This window comes from Onychomys torridus, chromosome 12 (assembly GCF_903995425.1).
Source record: "Onychomys torridus chromosome 12, mOncTor1.1, whole genome shotgun sequence".
Classification (NCBI taxonomy): domain Eukaryota; kingdom Metazoa; phylum Chordata; class Mammalia; order Rodentia; family Cricetidae; genus Onychomys; species Onychomys torridus.
Window position 1 is genome coordinate 23,412,609 of NC_050454.1, and position 20,678 is coordinate 23,433,286.

The window sequence follows — 20,678 nt, forward strand, 5'->3', positions numbered from 1 at the left end:
TCCTTTTGGTGACAGAAAGTTTCCATTTTTAAAGGCCCGGTGGCAGATTTATCCAGAAGAGGAGGATCTATCTTGGTCCAGGTGCCAGGATGTGGCTTCCCAGGTGGGCAGGAGTTTCCTAAGGGCTTCCCCAGATGGGCTTCTCTAGACCACAAGTGCGAGGAGCCATCCTAATAGACTCTGAACTCAGCAGACCTGAAATGCCCAGCTAAAGAAGAAAGCCTGCCATTCATTGCCCATGGGTGCCAGGGCATTTCTCATAGGATTTCAACCTACACTACCTTGAATTCTTTTGAGTTCCAAGGAAAATGCCTCTTCCCATGGACCAGCCTCATCAATCCCCCCCCACCCAGTTCTCTGTGGAGACTTCACCACGCCCTGATTAGCATATTTTCCTAAGGGCGCAAATCGTGAATCCTTATCTCCTAGTACATCTTATTATAAATGTCACCTCACTTTCTGAGACTATCCTCCTTGAATCTCCCATAGAGGTTTGTACTTTGCCCCATTCGTAAATAAATGTTTTGAATTGTTGGTTTAAAAGAAAAAGAACAATGAGAAATAAGCCCAGGGGCCATTCTTATCATCTGCCTCAGCACCTGGAGCCAAAACCTCTGGCTGAGTTCTTATGAGGAACATATTTCCCAAAGCCACAAGACCTGCTCAGACCACTAAATTCAAAGCCAAATGTCAATTCATTTCCAAAGTCAATGGGAATGTTGGGGTTGTTTTTATTGTTTTGTTTTGTCTTTTTAAAGAAATTCTAGGCTGGAGAGAGCTGTTAAGAGCACCTGCTGTTCTTGCAGAGGACCTGGGTTCGTTTCACAGCACCCACACTAGCTCACAACTGTCTCTGACTCCAGTTCTAGGAGATCTGATACCCTCTTCTGACCTCTGCACACACCATCTACATGTGGCATACATATATGCAGACCAAACAGTCATACACATAAACTAAAAATGCATTTTCAAATTTCCATTTCTGATCAAGGCACAAGCTATTTACCTTGGGTCTGTCACAGAGCAATGGAAGAGAAGGATAGAAGAAATGAAGCTTGAAAAGAACTTGCCTTTCATTCATGAACTAAACACAGACATCATCGATACAGACACAAACACATTGGGGGTGAGAAGGAGGGAGGGGGGATAGAGGGGGGAGGGAGGGATTGAAATGTTCTTAGACAGTCTTCGCTGGGACACTGAAGCTCTCTAGGCTTCTGTAGCTCAGGACATTGAAGTAGTCTCGTGGCTCGGCATAGTCATCTTCCTCTCCACAGAGGCCAGCAGGGGCAGCTCCCATCTGGACAGTGCCTCCGGGGGATGAGAGAATCCTGAGGCTCATTTCCTGGGTCTCAGAGGCCATTCTCCCAAGGCCGCTTTCTGTAGAATGGATTCTAAGGGACTTCTAGGATTAAACAAAGGAAATACATGGGGATGTTATGCAAAAGCTGCCTCACAAATGGACAAATGGCACATAGTTATCATTACTTCTCTTCCTCTGTTACAAGAACACACACAGAGAGATATGCACACAGAGATGAGCACACACACACACACACACACACACACACACACACACACATATCACACACATCACACATGGGAACAAACTTGTGTTTTTATCAGTACACAATCCTAAGCCTTGAGCCCTTAATTTTTCTACTTTGTTGTAGCTTGTTTTTCTTTATTCTTACTATTTTTTAAAATTCTCATACAACAAATTTTGATCATATTCTCTGCCCTCCCCCAGTTCCTTCCAGATCTCCCCTGTCTCCCTACCTACTCAACTTCATGTTTCTTCTCTCTCTCTCAAAACAAACAAACAAAATCATTAAGACAAAAAAAAAAAAAAATTACCAAACTCAGCTGGCAGTGGTGGCGCACGCATGCCTTTAATCCCAGCACTCGGGAGGCAGAGCCAGGCGGATCTCTGTGAATTCAAGGCCAGCCTGGTCTACAAAGCAAGATCCAGGAAAGGCGCAAAGCTACACAGAGAAACCCTGTCTCAAAAAACAAACAAACAAACAAAAAAACCAAAAACCCAAACTCAAAAAGCATGCAAAAACCATAGAATTCATTTTATGTTGGCCAACTATTCCTGGCCATGGGGCCTGCCTTGAAATGTGTATATGTCTCCAATGTCTCCATTGGAGAAAACTCATTTTCCCCTTCCCAGAAGGTATCAATTGCAAACAGCTTCTTGATTAGGGGTGGGACTTTGTGTCCACTTCCGCTTCTCCACATACCTCCTTTGCAATAATAATAGCTCAAATGAAACTAATGTGTCATCCTGCGGCCCTTACTTCCTGTTCTCTTAACCTGGCGAGCCTTGCCTTGTCTCCATCTCTCCTTCTTTTCTCTCCTTAATGCATGCACACTTTTCATCCCTTCCTTCTCTTTGATTTTTAGGCCACCACTTTCTCCTCATTCTTCTCCTTTAGGCCCCCGTCATCAGCTCGCCTGGCCCTTCGCTCTTTGCATACTGGCTCTCCAAGCCAAGGTGTTCGTTCCCCAGGGTTCTGCCCTCTGCTTTTTCAGTCTCAACAGTCTGAGTCAGTTCTTCCACTGTAAGACTCCAAAGAGAACCTATCATTCTAAAGACCCAAGTAGCCCAAGACCCTAAGTAGCCCAGTCTCTGCCCTAGCTCTAGCCCACCTGCCCACCTACTCAGCATGGCCCATGATTGACTCACAGCAAGCTCATTCAATTTGTCTCCATGGGCCCTGCCCCACAGTTCCTGCCAACATTTCCCCTTCCGGCTAACAGGCCCTTCAGAAACATGGAGGCCAGTACCAAATTCCAATTACCCATAATGCCTTTGATGGCTGTTCTTAGTTATCAACCTGACTACATCTGGAATTAACTAAAACTCAAGTGGCTGGGTACACATGTGAGGGATTTTTCTTAATTAAATCATTTAAAGTGGGAGGACCCACATTTTAATCTGGATATTTTGAGGCAGGAAGTTCCACATTTCATCTGGACCTCACCTGGTGACAGCCTATATGAAGGATGTGGAAGCAGGAGTCTCTTTGACTGCTTGCTCTTACTCTTGTTGGCAAGTCCATTCCTTCTTTGGTATTAGAGCTACTTGGGACTCTGTACAACTGAAGACCAGCTGAACCATCCAGCCTGTGGACTGAACAACTACATCCTTGGTAGGCCACCAGTGCTGGACTAGCTGGACCACAACCTGTAAGCCACTCTATTAAATCCCAGGAGAGGGAGATATATAACAAATAGACACATATAAATATAAATCCCATACACATAAACACACACATTCTATAAGTGCTGTTCCTCCACAGAACCCTGATTAATACCCCCCCCCCCCGCCCAGTTTTACCCCATCTCCTCTTTAATCCATCCCTCACCTGCCGGGGAAGAACAAGTTCCCTTCATACTGGTCTGGCTCACATTTCCTCTTACTTCTGGACTAACTTTCCACAAACCTCCACACAAAGATTTTTTTCAAAAATAAAAATTTAATCTGTCCATACTTCTGCTTAAAACCCTTTAATAGCCTCTACTGGACACCAGTGGGATGCTTAACCTGGAGTGAGCTATGATGAACACCCTGGGGGATTTGGCTGCAGGTGATTTATGAATAATCACAAATTATAATTACAGTTTTATATAAAGGTATATTCTTGTGGATAGAAAATCTGTACTCCATTCCATTTTCCAAAGGAATCTGTGACAACCCAGACACTCTTTGTGTCCTGGTCCTGCCCATCTCTCTGGCTTCCTCTCCCACTGTGTTTCACAGCCAAGATGGCCAGCCTCTGAGGAGTGGGGAACGCCACTTGTCACAACACTGCTTTGAGGTCAGACCCAGTGAACTCTTCGATCGCCACAGCTGACATGTCTGGTTTGGGGTGAGCTAATGGGCACAGGCAGAAGTCCTTTGACTGAGGACAAAGGCGCCAGTTGCTCAGATTTGTTTCACTCTGTCTACACTCTCCTTTGACCACGGCCCCTCTCCTCTTACAGCTTCTCCATGAAGGCACATGCGTTCATCCTTTCGTCTTCACTGGACTCAGAAGTTCAGGTTCCCTAAGGGAAGTGCCGTGTTCCTCTTTGTAACCTCAAAACCCATATCGGATGTTCAATCTATAATGTCTTAGGACTGTAATAGACATACATGCATGTTCAGTTGGACACACACACACACACACACACACACACACACACACACACACACACATTTCTAATACAGCCCCATATAAAAGAATCAAGTTTTCCAAGTCAAGGTATAGTCTCACAGCCAGGAAACCAACATTGCATTCACTGAGACAAGACAGAGTGCTGAAATCTGTTCTGTGACATCAACCATAGAATCCATGTTACAAGGTCATACTTGAGGACTGTAATAATACAGGGAAAGTAGAGAACATTAGCCACCAGTAAGGTGGCAGAAGTGCTTAATAACCTTTCAAAGTTGACCCACATTCTGTATCTAAATGACAAAATCACACAGATCCAGGGGCTTGGGAAATAGGAGCAACCAAGACTCATGGAATCTCTCTTCATCACACCCTTGGCTTCCAAGACAGAAAATGCCACCCAACTGGTACCAAGCCCAAGTGTGCACCAGTGTAGGCAAGGGGGTAGAGAAGGGAGGCTAGAAGGACCCTGTAGATACATTCAATGAGCAGATACCAAAAACTAAGGATGGCACATCACTACAGGCCTTTAGGAGCTGGCCATGAGAGACACCATAGTCTAAGAATAACGTACACAAGTCCCCCCCCCCCATTCCTTCTCACTAGAAGTGGCTAAACCTCAACACCAGTGTGAAGGAGGGAATGGCTTCATGACTCATGCAGGTGCTGTGTTTAAAGGACTCTGACATCCCTTGATACATACAATCCATTTTTAATATGAATACTCAATTATTTCTCAAAGAGCTAATTATGACTTTTTGTGCTTGTGTGTTTTTATTCTCAGTAAGGCTGGCCACTCTTTCTTTTTAATTTTAAGATTATTTTGAGCTCTAAAAGTCCTCTGGGAAATGCAAATATTCCTGAGATGGGTCCCTAAGCTGTTCCATTTCCATTCTACCCTACATGGAGACTCTATAATTGTAACTAGTGTTATAAAATATAGGTCTGAGATTAATGTACTAGTATAGTCCTAGAGACCCAAGTGAAACTACAGAAATTGTAGCTGGGTCCTCTTGGGACAAACATTGCTTTCTAGTAGCATGTGAGGAGAATGAACAGCGGACAGTGGGGTCGGCAGGGTCATTGTCCAGTATCTGACACACGTAACTTCACAATATCTGTTTGGCAAATAACACTTATTCATATAATGCATATACATGTATAATAAACACTTGCTTATACTATCTTAAGATACACTTAAAATATCTCCAGAAGAGATGGTGCTCATGTTGAGCTTTCTTCGCCTCCTACCTCAACACAGCAGGTGTCCTCTACATCTGGCCTAGAGAAGCAAACAGAATAAGATGATAGATTTCTGAAATTACTTAGTGCAGGAGTTGTCAAAGTCCCCCCATCACCAGCCCTGTCCTCATGGCATCGTTCTCAGGAGCCACTAGTTTAGAGCAGGTCCTCAGAACAGAGGCAGGCATGTAAATTCTGGTGCCAGTGACCTGGGTTCTCAAGGAAGGCTAGTGAGGGAGGCCAGAAGCAAGGGAATGCAAGGATGGCATTACTGACTTCCATGGTGTCTCCTCCACAGACTGATGCTGAAGTAGGAGGTGCTTCTGCAGAATGGGATCCCTAGCAATGACCAGGATAAGAGGACCTCAAAATAGTAGAAAGAGGACCTCAAAATAGTAGACGATGACTGTGTTTAAGAAACCAAGTAGATAGATACAGCTACAATGATAGAACTATGAACATCTGCCCCATGGGGATCTTAAGATGGCTCATACAGCACAGTGATCCTAGATAAATAGAAAGATATAAATAGACAGCCTATCCGTAAAATTGTGCACACACAACACACACACATACACACACACACACACACACACACACACACACACACACACGTGCTTATATATACACTTCAAACACTACCAAGAATACATGAGTGAAATCTAAAGCCAGCCATCCCCATGAGAAGTCTAGCTCTTTTGTCCAGTCTCCAGGCATATGAACAGTACTTAACAGGTGTAGCATGTTCATCCCTTGGTTCCAGTCCCAACCTTCTCTGTTATCTTCTGTGCCCTAAGAAGACTTTCCTGCATGTACTACAGCAGTGGATCACTTTTCCTCCATGCAGAACAACAGAGAATGAAGGAACAGAGTGTGGGCAGAAGGTATGTATTCCCCACAGTCCGTGCAGGGAGGGCCTTGAACTGATTGTGACGCTCACTTGAAGGGAACAGCACTTCTCAAGATGACCCTTCCGTGTGAGCCAAACTCCAACTCTTCCTCCCAAGCTCCAACAGTCATCCTCTCTCCTCTCCTCCCAAACACAGCCCATGGCTACCTTTGCCTTCCTGGTTTCCTTACGTTCTCCAGGTCCATATTAAGTCTCTGTGACCATCCCAGTTCCAGAGAACTATGTGTTCCCTGATCACACCTTGAATAATGTTCTGAACAAGAAGAGAGCAAGCCCTGGAGACTATCTCCAGAGTACACAATGGCAGCAGGAGGGAGCTAGACTAGACAGGTGACAATGAGGGTGTCCGAGAGAGGGCTGCTGAGGGGCACCCTGTACAGGGGAGCGACAGGACTTGAGACCTGCTGGTCTCCCTCTTTCTCAGTCTCCATTATTACCAAAGTTAGTCTGGGTACCTGACAGGAAAATTAACCAGCCTCGTGTCCTACATAGTCAAATACGCTCTGCTGGCTCTGCAGGGTCCCTAAGCCTTTTATCCCAGGCTGGAGATGGAGATGGCAGAAGACACCGGTTCACCAGTCACCCGCCCTGGTCCAGCTCCAAGGTAAGTTGTCATTCTTGTCACTTCTTCCCTGTGGTGAAGCTCTTCTCCTGTCCTTGTCCTCTCTTAGAAAACTCATTCACAATCATGTGTCTCATAGCAGGATCTATGCATCTATCATATCAGGATAGCAAGGATGTAACAGAAAAGACCACGGATAATCAGCTTCATCAGCAGTGGCAGCCACAGCTTAGCCACTGCTAGTTCTTGGCTCCCTGCTCAGTCCGTTCTGGGTAACAGAGGGTCCATGGTCACATCTCTCTGAGTCAGGTCTGTCAGCAGCTGCGGTGTTCATCTCATAACCAGGAAGTAAAATGATGAATCATAATACGATGAAGTTTTTGGAGATAAATTGGGCATGATAACATAGGGCCATAGATAACTTTCCAGAGTAATCAGAACTTCTTTTCATGTTTGGGTCCTGTCTCGTTCCTTTGGGATCAAGTTAGCAGGATCCACAAGGTACCTAGAGAACTGCTTAGGAGAGCCCTGAGTGTCAGACCTGAGTGATCTGTCATTCACTGGGGGAGCACAGCTTTGCGTCTGCTGCAAGACATCATCCCCACCCCCACTCCAATCTCTTCTCAGTGAAAGAAGATTAGGGTGAAGCTCTTGGGGCTGGGGCTCTCTTGATTTGAGGACCAGGTTTGAAGACGTAATGTATTGAATTCCAGCAGGTTTACTATACCTGCATTCTTGGTACTGATGAGAAGGAATAGGCAGCAGGCTCATCTACAAGGAAAACTGGCAGAATTTAAGTTGGAAAAGATGAGGTGAAAGTCTACATTTTCTAGTAAGTGTAAGTAGGAAGATATATAACTCCAGAAGCAGAATTAATAACCAGACAAAACTATGTATTGTGGGGTCACAGCAGGAGTGTAGAACTGTGACTTTTATAATGAAGAGCTGTGAAATCCATGGAGACCGTTACAATGGCAGTTTGTACAATTCACCCAAACTGTGGCCTGAAGAAAGATCTTCATGGGATAAAGAGTCAAAGTTAGAAAGAAAAGAAAAACAGAATGTGGTCTCCCTCTGAGTGAGGGAAAGAGAGGCCAAGAACTCACAGAGCAAGTAAAAGGGAACCATAGCCCAAGAACTCTCCCTCCTTAACACTAACCTAACCCTCCCTAGGCCTGGACCAGACAGACAGAAGATGGGAGCTGGCCAGGACTTGGGGTGGGGTGGCATGGGAAGCAAAACTCAGCAGGAGGCTTGACCCAACAGAATCAAGAGACCAAGAAGGTAGCCTAGAAAAGTCTTGACCTCATAGTCAGTCTTAACCAAGATACAAAATATAACATCAAAAACAAAGTCCTCTGCTGATTTGACCCTACCCTTCATTTGAAAACAGGTAAAAATAAAGATGAGAGCTGGGGAGACGGCTCAGCAGGTATAGCTCCCACACTGATGCAAAGGTGAGTGGGTGTGGTGACCTTCCACAACCATTAACACTCCTTGGAGCAAGGTGCCTGGCTAGATGAACAGAATCAGTAAAAGACCTTGCTTCTGTATTTAAGGTAGAGAGAAACTGAGGAAGATATCTTATGTCACCTTCTGGCCTACACACACACACACACACACACACACACACACACACACACACACACACAAGTATCTGCACACACATGTCTGTATATCCACATTTGAATGTGAATAAACACATATACAGTGCGTATACATGTACACACAAATGAAAGAAAGAGAAAAGAAATGAAATATTAGAAAATGTTTGAAGAAATAAGGTATTTGCCAGCTTAGTAATTTTTGACCTTTGGACTATGAACAAGATCCAGGAGAAAATACCCCATGAGGAGATGAGCATTTGGGCCAGCTGTGGTGGCTCATGCCTGTAATTCCAATACTTAGGAAGCTGGGGCAGGAGGATTAAAAATTCCAGGCTTGCCTGAGTTACGTAGAGAGATCCCGGGTTTGGACGGATGCTGGGTAGGAGGTGGAGGTGTGTTTGTGGCAGAGGTTGCTCTGTATTGCCTTTCCTTCCACTGACAATCTCAAAGACTACACCCTGGGAGTGGGGAGTAGCAGGAATTGAGATCCAGTCCCAAGGCCTCATTGACATTGTTAATTGGATGAAATTTAGACAGGCTTCTGGCGTGTCTATACAGGCATTCCAGGGAGGTTGAAGTGAGTTAGGAGGACCTGCCCTGAGTGTGTATGGCACAGTTTCCGGGCTCTTTCCTGGGAAAAGCATTCTGACACCAGTGAGGATGGGAGAGAGGACATGTCACCAGTGGACTGAAGCCAGGAGAGCTCCTAAAGGCCTTGGTCCCAGGTCCCGTTGGGATTCTCTTTTTATACTCTAAAACCACAAGGTAAAGTGGGAAAGCAAGCAAGGTTTTACAGACGTATAAGGTAGTCAGCAGGTTGTTAAGGACAACAACCTGTTGTTTTAGCTATTTCTCTAAGCCATTCTGTTCCAGATAGCAAGTAATGTCATGCCTGGCATTACAAATGATGCTTTAAGTAAATTGATAAATAAACCAATAAATCAATATCTAATAATTAGTCTTTTCTGTGTTATTCTACTTCAGCACCATCCCTGTGGTTGAGGGCTCCGGTCAAGTGAAAGGGAGGATGGGAATGGAATACCAACAGTCATCTGGCTTGGCTTCCTGGCTGTCATCAGCCACCTCACACCCCTGCTGCTGCCCACACCTCCTCCATCATCACGGACTGCACCTCTGTGCTTGTATGAATGAAAACGGTCTCCATAGACTAGGGAGTAGCAATATTAGGAGTAGGTGTGGCTTTGTTCCGGGAAGTGTGTCACTGAGGGTGGGCTTTGAGGTCTCAGATGCTGAAGCCAAGCCCAGTGTGGCACTCTCTTCCCGCTGCCTCTGGATCCAGATGTAGAACTCTCAGCTAAATCTCCAGCACCATGTCTGCCTGCAGGCCACTTCCTGCCATGACTAAACCTCTGAACTGTAAGTCAGCCCCAATTAAATGTTTTTCTTCCTAAGAGTTGCCAAGGTCATGGTGTCTATTCACAGCAATAGAACCCTAACTAAAACAATTTCCAAATCATGAGCCCAAACAAGCCCTCCCTTCCTGGAGCAGCTTCTCTCCATCTATCACAGCAACAAGGAAAGCATCTCAGGTGACCTGGGTTTGCTAACACCTGAAAATTGTCACCTACTGGCTACAAAGGGCTGAATGGAAGAAGATGCTGCCGTTTTTTTTTTTCATGAAGAATGTCCAGCACACCATGAAAACTACCAGGCAAGAGAAGAACATATGACTGATAATCAAATAGATACTAGGAAAAACAAAAACAAAAACAAAAACAAAAACAAAAACAAAAACAGGGAAGATGTAATTAATAGGACTGTCAGGCACAGACCAGAATAACTGATAAATTTGCTCAAAGGTCGGGAGTTTTGACAGGCTGTAAACTACTTAAACAAAAAATAGATACATCAAAGGAGATACCTGGTAACCTGAAAGGCTAGCTAGAAGAAAAGACCCGCTGCAAAACACAGATAGGAATGGGCAGAAACTACAAGAGACTAGGGGACATATGGAAGAAAGAAGTGTCGAAAGCCCCTGCGATGAGAAGTCCAGAAGGAGAAGAAAGCAAGAATAGAGAAGGAATATATAAAGAGAAATGGCCAGGACTGACCTCAAAACTGACAAAAACCCATCAAACCACAGACTGAAAAAAAACCTCTCAATCTAAACCCCATACAGAATAAATACAAAGATAATGACATCTAATTATATCATTGTACAAATGCTGAAAACTGAAGACAGAAAACGTTAAAAGAACAAGGAGGAAAAGGCAGTTTAAAAGAAGGATAAAACCCAGTTTCCCAAAAAAAAAAAAAAAAAAAAAATTATGAAGTTAGACAATGGGATAATACCTTCCATGTGCTAAAAGCAAGTAATGGCCAGCACAAGATCCTACCCCTAGTAAAACAAACATAACATGTCTACAGTCATGGGGTAAACAAGTTTTAGGTGAACAACAACAACACCAAAAACAAAATAATTCGTCTTTGCTGAGCTGCACTGCAGAGATGCTGCAGGCTATTCCTGAGGCAGAAGGAAAATGGCGGCTAGAAGCCCAGACAGGAAGGTAGAGAGAAGCAATGGGGGGGGGGGTGGACCTAGAGGGATGTGGACTCACAAAACAGTCATGTGGGGGTCTAAAAGGACTAACCAACAAGGTAGGTGATGATGGAGCAACATGGTGGAGACACATAAGAAGTGCTGCTCCTGTCTAAGGTTCGCGAATATTCTGGAGAGTTATAGGACACTAATTGACTACTACTAATATAGCGGAACTTGAATAAGTCCAGGCACATTGTGTAGTTCCTAATATGACCACTAAAGGACAGCAGAAGAATGAATGCATCACTAACAAGTAGGTCTTCTGTATAATAAAATGAACCTGACTTTACAAAACAGCAAACAGGAAATAGAAAGGAAAAGGCAAAGCCATGGAGCTGGGGAGGTGGCTCCGCAGTTAAAGGCACTTGTTCTTCCCGCAGAGGAGACCAGATTCAATTCCCAGCACCCACACGGTGGCTCACAAATATCCATAATTCCAGTTCCAGGGGGTCTGACCCCCTCCTCCGACTTCCGGGGCATCACTCATGGTTCACACACACATGTATGCAGGGGAACACCATACATATAAAATAAAGGTAATAAACCTAAATGCCAAGTATCAGCCCTGAAATCACACATATGCAAGCAACATTCTGCAGACTGAGCGGGTTGTATTTATATCCTCATGCAGATATGTAACTACCAGTGAAGGAAAAAAGAGAGAATCCAGGAGAGAACAAGGTGGGTGAGGAAAACAGAAGAACTAGACGGGGACAGCGGAGGGGAAATGCTGTGGTTATATTTTAATTTCAGTATTTCCGCTTATTTATTTATTTTTGGTTGTGAGCCTAGCCTTTAACGGCTGAGCCATCTCTCCAGCCCTCGTTTATTTATTTATAAACAAATCCCAAGGACACACTGGGAGAGACAGTGAAGGAAGTGTCAGAAAAAGTAGAAACAGTGTGTGTGTGTGTGTGTGTGTGTGTGTGTGTGTGTCTCACAGGCTGCATCTCCTAAAATGTTTCCAGAGTGAATTGAAGTGATGAGCTGGGCTGCCTTAAAGGGCCCAGGTTACCAGACCAAAAAGGATTGAGAATTTTCTAGCTCATACCAATCAGTAGCCACTAGCTTAAGACCCAGCGAGAAAGCTGATACCATCCTCCCTTGCCGGAAAAAAAAAAAAAGCCTGATACATGACAGCCATGTATCACAACTTTGTCACAGAGGACAGACCCGTAGCCCCCACCTTACATACAAAGCAATGGAGACCTTGAAAAATTAAGTAGCTTAAAATCATACAGTCAGTGCCCAGCTCAAAACCAGACCTTCTCTCCAATACTCCCTTCCCCAACTCTTTCAGCCAATGGCCCCTTAAACTCAAGTCAGCAGATGTCTGATTTTGCCGTGTGTCTTCAGCTCTCCAAATTTGCAATGCCAAACCAATTTCTCAACCTACAGTAATATGGGGCAGCCAGTAAGTTGTGAAGACTGAATGAACTACGAAAGTCCTAGCACCGGGAAGACAACCCCTACAATACACCAAACTCATAGTAGGTGAACTCTCAGGGCAGTGGCTTAAGAGACAGGCAGGAACTAGCAACTGTGGTAGGCAGAAAGATGGGCAAAATGGCAGCATGTCCTTCTGGGAACTCTCTGGAGGAGGGACCAGAATGAGCATAATAAAGAAGTGTATTAAACCATAGAATAAGAACCAAGAAAAGGCACCAGGAAACAAGGGCAGAGATCACACCTGGGGCTGTCTGAGTAGAAAGGGGATCAGAAGTCACCAGGGTGGCAAGGGTGGGGGTGACAGGGCCTGAGACAGGCTGTCCTATCCCTTACCTTTCTAGCCAGTACAGTCACCCCTGTGATCACTAGGAGGAGTCCCAGTACAGCAGCCGTGGCTCCTCCAACCAGTGGAATCTGGAACTGAGCCGCTGCAGGGAGAAAAAACAGGGGTGAGTGACAGCAGACAGGAGCAAAGTTGCCTTATCTGGGGACGTCTCCCAAAACAGTGCCAGTCATGGGGTGCAGGCCTCTGACCTCAGCGCTTGAGAGTCAAGAGGCAGGCAGATCTCTGACTTGGTGCCAGCCTCAAATGGTGAGTTCCAGGCTAGAACGCTCCTCCGTTGCAGTCTTTAATCTTAACTCTTTGGTCAGCAGAACATCTACCTGGACCCTATGGAGTCAGTGGCAGACCTCCCGAGGAGTGACGCACCTTGTGTATACACCTTGGCCCAAGTTTTGTAATCCTCTCTCCTAATCAACAACTTGTTTTCAGAAATCATGAAATGAAATAATGCCATCTCAAAGGAAATTTAGGGAGGGATGGAGAGATTGCTCAGTGGTTAAGAGCACTGGCTGCTCTTCGAGAGGACCCAGATTTAATTTCTAGCACCTACATGGCAGCTCACAACCTTCTGTAACTCCAGTCCCAGGGGATCCAAACTCTTCTTCTGGCCTCCACAGACACCAGAACCAGGTGCTGCTGCCTGAGACACCCATACACATAAAATAAACAAATAACAAATCTACAACAAAATAATAAAAGGAAACTCAGAAAGTGAATTTTTTCTCTCATCAGTCATACACACACACACACACACACACACATACACACATACACACACACATACACACACACACATACACACACACACACACACACACACACACACACACACACACACATACACACACACATACACACACACACACACATACACACACACATACACACACACACATACACACACACACATACACACACACACACACACACACACACACACATACACACACACACATACACACACACATACACACACATGTACATCCATAGTAGTAAAACAACTGGTTAATTCATAATGAAACCAAACTATGGAAGGAAAAAGCATGTAACTTTTCACCTTAGCTCTGTAGCCCAGGTCTGAAACCCCAGAGGAGGGAGGCTCTTAGAAACCAGGCTCTGCTGATTTCTCAGTCCTCGGTACATAGTAGATGCTAATTACATAGCTGTGCTATGTTGAAGAATGGTTTCTAGACACTTTTTCCCACCTTTCCTTCTTCTCCAGGAACTCGGGCAGGACTTTCAGAGTCCTGGGAAGATTTGAACCAAGAAGAGGCTTGGCCCCACTTCCCTGAACTCCAGGGTGAGATTGTGAGAAAGGAGACTAGGTGTCTGATCCATCAGGTTAAGGACCATGCCTGCGAAGCCCAAAGTTCCAGCTCCTTCTGTTCTGAGGACTTAGTCAGTGTAGACCAGGCTGGCCCCTTGGTAGACATAGCCATGGCTCACTCAGGAAGAAAGGGGATAGAAGACCGTGGTGTGGACACTGCAGGGGTGCAGAGTGCTTGGACTGTGGAACAAAGAGAGAACGTGGAACAAGAGAAGGGCAGAACCACTGGGCAAGGCTGGCTTAGTGCCGGGTTCTCTTAAAGCTGAAGGATGAAGCAAGAAGCAGCTAGACTCATCATGAAATTTTAGGGAAGATTATGACGATGAATGTGGTCAAATTTAAGGGCGAGTTAAGGTTAAAGCAGAGGGAAATTGGGATGTTAAAATTACCAACTTCACTAGTAGTCTTTGGTTTAGAACGAAAGTGCTAATTCTTCTATCCACAGCCACAATTTCAGAACAAAGACTCCAAGTTCTTTGAAACTGAAAGAACCTCAGAGAAACGTGCAGGTGGGGGAGGAATATAAACTACACTAGAGATTTGGTATTATTTGTGGTACCGGGGCTTGAACCCAGGGCCTTGTGCATGCTAGGCAACCACTCTACTGCTGAGCCTCATCTCTAGCTCTGGTTAGAGAACAGTTTATGTAACACCGTTACTAGGGACGTGGATCAATGTTTGAGATCAGTGTTGGTAGGAAAATCGAGTAATTGAAGGATGGTTTAACTTCAGGTAACTGACTCTTTGAGAAGCAAGAGGGGAGTTTCTCCGGACCAGTGGTGTTCCCTGACATTTACAATCACAGGAATGGTGGAACCACTCAGGGTAGCCGCTGGAGAGAGGTGCATGCCACAGACAGAGTGGACTATGAGAGTGAGGAAGAGTTCATACCCCCACTCCTCTATGGTCACCAAAAGGCAACTGTGACATTGTGACCAAAGAGGTGTTTACATGTCAGGGTTATCAGGCCCTGAGTGTTCTGGCCCAAATATGAGCAAACAAGGCTCCTCTCTGGCTTTTGATTTGGAGGCAGAGTGGTGAGAGGCTCTGAGAAATATGACATTGGGGTAAAGAGCCCACAGCTGCCACAGACACCACGTGCTTACTGCGACCTAGATCTCCTGTCCTCTTTATTGTCCAAACTCCCCTGAATAAGTGTGACACTCAACACTGTCCCACAATCTTATTTGTAACAATTCAAAAGTACAAGAAAAATTTAAATACCACAAATACCCAGGATACATGACAACATTTAGTCCCAGGCTGTGTGATTCTAGAAAGTCTTTTATGATGGAGCCAGCCTAGAAGAAATGTTTGAAAAGAAACTTTAAGGTAAACTTTTATCTGTACATATGTTCTTAAAACTCATGAAACCTGGGGGCTAGGGAGATGGCTCAGAGGTTAAGAGCACTGGCCACTCTTCCAGAGGTCCTGAGTTCAATTCCCAGCAATCTCATGATGGCTTACAACCATCCATGATGAGATCTGGTGCCCTCTCCTGACATGCACAGAATACTGTATACATAGTAAAACTCATGAAATCTAAACTGCAACATAATATCAATGTACATGTGTTCTTAACCTAAACCATGGTAAGCAGGCCTGAGTGTGGCATTTCATGGAGCCGTCACATCTGTGTTAACATCAGCTTTACCTCTGAACAATTCCATAGCCTTAGCTTCTACCACCATCAGTCAGATGAGAATCATACTCATGGTCAACACCTAACATGGCACTTGCTATAATATTACAGTAGGTTGTTCAACCCCAAATAGCACCTCATGAAGCCTTAAACCCATCCTCACTGCACAGATGAGAAAAGTGATGCACAGAGGAATTAAATTCCTGTCTGAGGCCAACCACCAGCAAGGTTTGGACCCAAGTTGTCTGACATCAGAGGCTGAGCACTTTAATAACCTGCTAAACTATCACTCAGATGTGATTTTAATAAGCCTTTCCCCTTGGGCTGGAGAGATGGCTCAGAGGTTAAGAGCACTGATTGCTCTTCCAGAGGTCCTGAGTTCAATTCCCAGCAACCACATGGTGGCTCACAACCATCTGTGATGAGATCTGGTGCCCTCTTCTGTATACATAATAAATAAACAAATCTTTAAAAAAAATAAGGCTTTCCCTCAGTAAAATTGGATTATATTTGCAGGAAAATAATCATTACAAGAACATTTGGAAGCTTTGAAGCTTCATCATACCAAGGTGAGTGAATATGCTGTGCCTTGAGAGCTAATTCCAATCTGCATGACTGATACTAAATCATTAAATGAGCACTTTTCAAGTATGATCTCATCCATGGGTCTCATCATTTTAGATAAGATGTACTTCTCTGTGCAAAATCAGTGGTTGTGCATGAGAATCAGCTGGATGTTTCTGAAACATATCAGATGCTAGCCCTGCCCCCAAGAGATTCTGATTTCATCAGCTTGATTGAGTTGCTCTAGCTTTACAATGCCCTAAAAGTTCCTCCAGTGAGTTTGATGTGTTCCAGGATTAAGATACGCTACTTCCTAGAATGTCTCAGGATGGTGCTTACTATGTGAAAGAAAGTGGTTCACCACCTCCCTGCTTCAAGGGACGTACCTGAGCTTTTCTGGACCTTCAGAAATATTCTCCCCTTGTAAATCCCATCAGGATAGGTGTAATAGATGCAGAAGTACTCCCCAGTGTCATTCACTGTCAGTGCCCGGAAGGTGAGGTCTAGGCTGGGGCTGGGGCCTGGGACGACCCTCTCGCTGAAGACTGAAGAGACATGCCACCCCTGCTCGGCACTATAAACCGCCAGAAGCTGGTCCCGTTGCTCCCAGTTGACTTGGGTCACCTCAGCTGTGTTGGAGAAGAAGCGACATTGTAAGATGGCAGAGCCACCTTCCTCGGCAGAAATGTTCCCCCTTGTTTCTAGTGTGCCTGCTGTGGCTCCTACAGGAAAGGGAGAAGCACATGTCAGTCTCTAGCCAGCAGCTGCCACTCAACCTTCCTGAGGAATCTCGGGGTGTTCGGAGGCCAGAGCTCGCTCTAGGAACAGAAGTCTCTAGTCTGCCATCCATCCTGGCATTCCCGCATAGAGACTATCATCGCATCCTCTTTCCTGTCGTTCAAGGCTCCAAGTCCCACCCAGGGCCACTTTCCAATCTTCTTGACCTTTTGCCATGCACTCTATTCCAGCCCATCACTGCTACTTCCAGAGCTTGCTTCTGCCTCACTCTGTCTCATTCTTATCCCTTTTCCAGAGCTGTGTCCCCCAACCTCCTTAAGGATGCCAACTTAAAAGACCTCCCTTCCTCACTGCCTGTATCGTATAACACCTTATTACTACATGGCTTAGCACTCTGCCCACTCAGGATAGTCTGTGCAGCTTCCTGGCTAAGTGGTTGATTATTTTCATGAGCTTTCTTAATCGTCCCACTTAGAATGTCAGCCCTGTACTGACGTATCTTCTGCTTCTCTATGGTTTCCAGCCATCTAGCCTTGTGTCTAGTCCTATCCTTTGAAATAGAGCTGGCCTATTTGATCGCCATTTGGGATATCAGGAAAAACCTTCAAGAGAGAGAGGGGGACAGTCCAGGGGGAAAGAGACTTGGCAAGAAACCCTGCCACTGAGCCAAGAGTAGCAGCAGGTGCTTTTAATCCCAGTACATGGGAGGCTGAGGCAGGAGGAGGATCAGAGTGAGTTCCAGGTCAGTCTGGACAACATAGTGAGTTGGAGACCAGCTTTAGAAATGTAGTGAGACTCTGTATCTGTCAAGGAAACAAACTAAATGTGTGTGTGTGTGTGTGTGCGTGTGTGTGTGCGTGTGTGAGTGTGTGTGTGTGTGTGTGTGTGTGTGTGTGTGTGTGTGTGAGAGAGAGAGAGAGAGAGAGAGAGAGAGAGAGAGAATGGGGAACAGGGGAAGGAAGGGGAGGGGACAGGAGAGCAGAGGAGGGAAGCCTAGAAGAGAGGAAAAGAGGACAGGGTAGACTTCTCCCAGATGAAAGATGCACATCTTCATCGATTACTACCCACGCCACCTGACCCCAGCTCCTCTTTACCCTCAGAATGTTCTAAGTTCAGCCTTTAAACTAGTTGGCAATATAGTCTTTAAATATTTTGTTCTTTTCCCTCAGAAATTTGTATTTACATTTCTAATACAATAGAAACACAACAGAATTTAGCCAGTGGTGTTAATGGTAGACCCCCAAAATTCTGGGAAGCAGGTATTTCTGATCCACAGAGAACTAGCTAGAGTATTTTTCTAGAATGTCCTCAGGAAGAGAAAGGAAGATGGAGTGGGCTCCCAGGAGGCTTCTTGGCTTCCATTTCAGTCCATTCTCCAGCCTCCTTTCTTGTACACTTGACCAGCCAGAGTCCCCAGCCCAGAGGATCTACAACATCTGTCTGATGCAGTCCCAAACACACCTGTATCCCCTTCCCACATGGTCACCTAGGGCCCCAGAACCACCGGACATACATGAATGTAGCATGTACTCAGAACCTTCTCTACCTGAGCGCCCTGGTCTCTGTGTCAAGCCCTCCTCCCCAGCTCTGCTAGGTTTGCCGGCCTTACCTGAAATGAGGAAAGCAGCCAGTGTCAGCCCCTGGACCCAGATCAGAAGCAGCCAGCCATGCATGCTTCTGACCAGAGGGCCTACAGGAAGCAAATGTGGCCTCTCCTCTGACTGAAAACTGGCCCACTGCAGGTGTGAGGTGAAACTAAGCCTGCGAGAAGAGGGTCTCGGAAAAACTGAGTTAGGTACGAGCAGCGTCAAAACAGAGAATGCTCTTAGCAAGTACACAAGCTGCATAGAGCGAGCCACAAGAAAGGCCATGAAGGAAACCCAGCGAAAAATCAACAGAACGTGTGGTTAGAGGGCTACGGGTCTGGGGTGATGACTCGTAGTCAATCTGTTGTTTTTACATTACCTTGATGCACTTTTTTGAAACACCAGCTTTTATCTAAAGCATTCAAGGGGCAGCTAGGCAAGGGACAGGATTCTGAGAAACTATTTGTGATGAGTCAGGTCCCCTGCCACTGCCCTGCTGAAGAAGGTGCAGCCACAGGAGAAACTTTGGTGTGGGCGCTTATGGAGCCATCACTGGATTTAGACTCTAGTGGCTAGGGACAAACCATGCGTGAGACAAAGACCCTGGGCAAACAGCAACTCTCCCTATTCCTTTTGGGCTGTTACTATCCAGGTCTGTCTTTGCTTGCATTGAGGGTCAGCTTTCCTAATGCAATAGGAACAGCTCAGAGTAGAAAAGTGAGTTTTTCTGCAAGCTGTTGACCCATGAGAGTTGAAGTAAAGAAGAGTGAGCCCCAGAGGTGACCCATGCTTATCTAAGGCTCTTAGCTGCTCACTAGGCCCAGCTGTTGACCTATCTACTGGGGTTAGGCTTAACTGTCAACTTGACCCAAGAGAGAATTACCAGGAAAGAGTCTCAGGGAGGGACTGTTGAGATCAGCTTGGCCTGTGGCTGTGTCTGTGGGAGAATATGTTGATTGCCTTAATTGATGGGGAGAAGACCAAGCCAGAAAGTGGTGGCTCCATTCCCTGATCTTGGGCCCTGTACTACCTAAGAGCAGAGAGCTAGCTGAGTATTAGACACGCATGTGTTCCCTTCCCTCTGCTCCTGACTGTGGATATGATGCCAACGGCTGCTTCAAGTTCCTGCCATCATGTCTCTGCCACGGTAACAGATAGTGCCTGGCATTGCGGCCTAAACTCAACTCTCTCTCCTCTAAGTTGCCTTTTGTCAGGGCAGCAGCAACAGAAATGAACCAAGAACAGCATCATCCCTTTGTCCCCTCCCTCTTTTCCTGCACTTAAAAGTTCCTGAGTGCCCAGCAAGCATCAGGCTCTCAAGATACCAGAGTGAGCAAGTATCGGTTAGCACTCAAATAGTTGACCAAGCTTGGTCTCTGTAAAGCCATTGGGAAGAGGAGTTGGGGGGGGCCCACTTACTTGTTGCCTAGGCTCTTAACAGAGCTATATTGGCCATGCCCATGGTGTACTGAAAATCTGCATTCCCACCAAAGCCCCATGCCCTGCCCATTTCATCAAGTGCACAAATCATCCTCAGCGTCTAGGCTCCTGTCCTCCTCCTCTGCATGCAGGGTTCTCTATCTCAGATCAGTTTTTCCCCCTCCCTGGGTTCTGCAAATCTATACCATGACTCATGCATGCCTATGCTCCTCCTCCAGATGCTTAGATAGTGTTTGCCTAACCAGCTTCTCCATACCCACTCAAGCCCAACCTTCAAGGCTCATATAAAAATCTATCTCTGACACTTTTTGCTGTTGTTGTTTTGTTTTGTTGAGACAGGGTTTCTCTGTGTAGCCCTGGCTGTCTTGGAACTCCCTATGTAGACCAGGCTGGCCTCGAACTCAGAGATCTGCCTGACTCTGCCTCCCAAATACTGGGATTAAAGGTGTGTGCCACCACCACCTGGCTTCCCCACGACTTTTTAACATCCAAATGTCTTTCAGCTGAAGCAGCAGTTAAGACTGAACACATGTCTGGGA

The 20,678-nt window shown here is 45.6% G+C and overlaps 1 protein-coding gene across 1 annotated transcript; it reads right to left on the minus strand.

The window, feature by feature from the left end:
• Window positions 1-1,177: 1,177 nt before the first annotated feature.
• Tigit (T cell immunoreceptor with Ig and ITIM domains) lies at window positions 1,178-18,786 on the minus strand. Its single transcript, XM_036204108.1, has 4 exons — window positions 18,723-18,786; window positions 16,762-17,097; window positions 12,833-12,927; window positions 1,178-1,405 (listed from the first exon to the last, which is right to left on the minus strand). Exons 1-4 carry the CDS (start codon window positions 18,784-18,786, stop codon window positions 1,178-1,180), a joined length of 723 nt encoding a protein of 240 aa, XP_036060001.1.
• Window positions 18,787-20,678: the final 1,892 nt, after the last annotated feature.

Coding starts and splice junctions, on each gene's coding strand:
- Tigit (XM_036204108.1), bottom strand. CDS start 18,786: ATGCATGGCTGGCTGCTTCTGATCTGGGTCCAGGGGCTGACACTGGCT. Junction 12,928..16,761: donor GAAGGTCCAGAAAAGCTCAG/GTACGTCCCTTG, acceptor TTCTCCCTGCAG/CGGCTCAGTTCCAGATTCCA. Junction 1,406..12,832: donor TGACTGTACTGGCTAGAAAG/GTAAGGGATAGG, acceptor GTTTAATCCTAG/AAGTCCCTTAGAATCCATTC.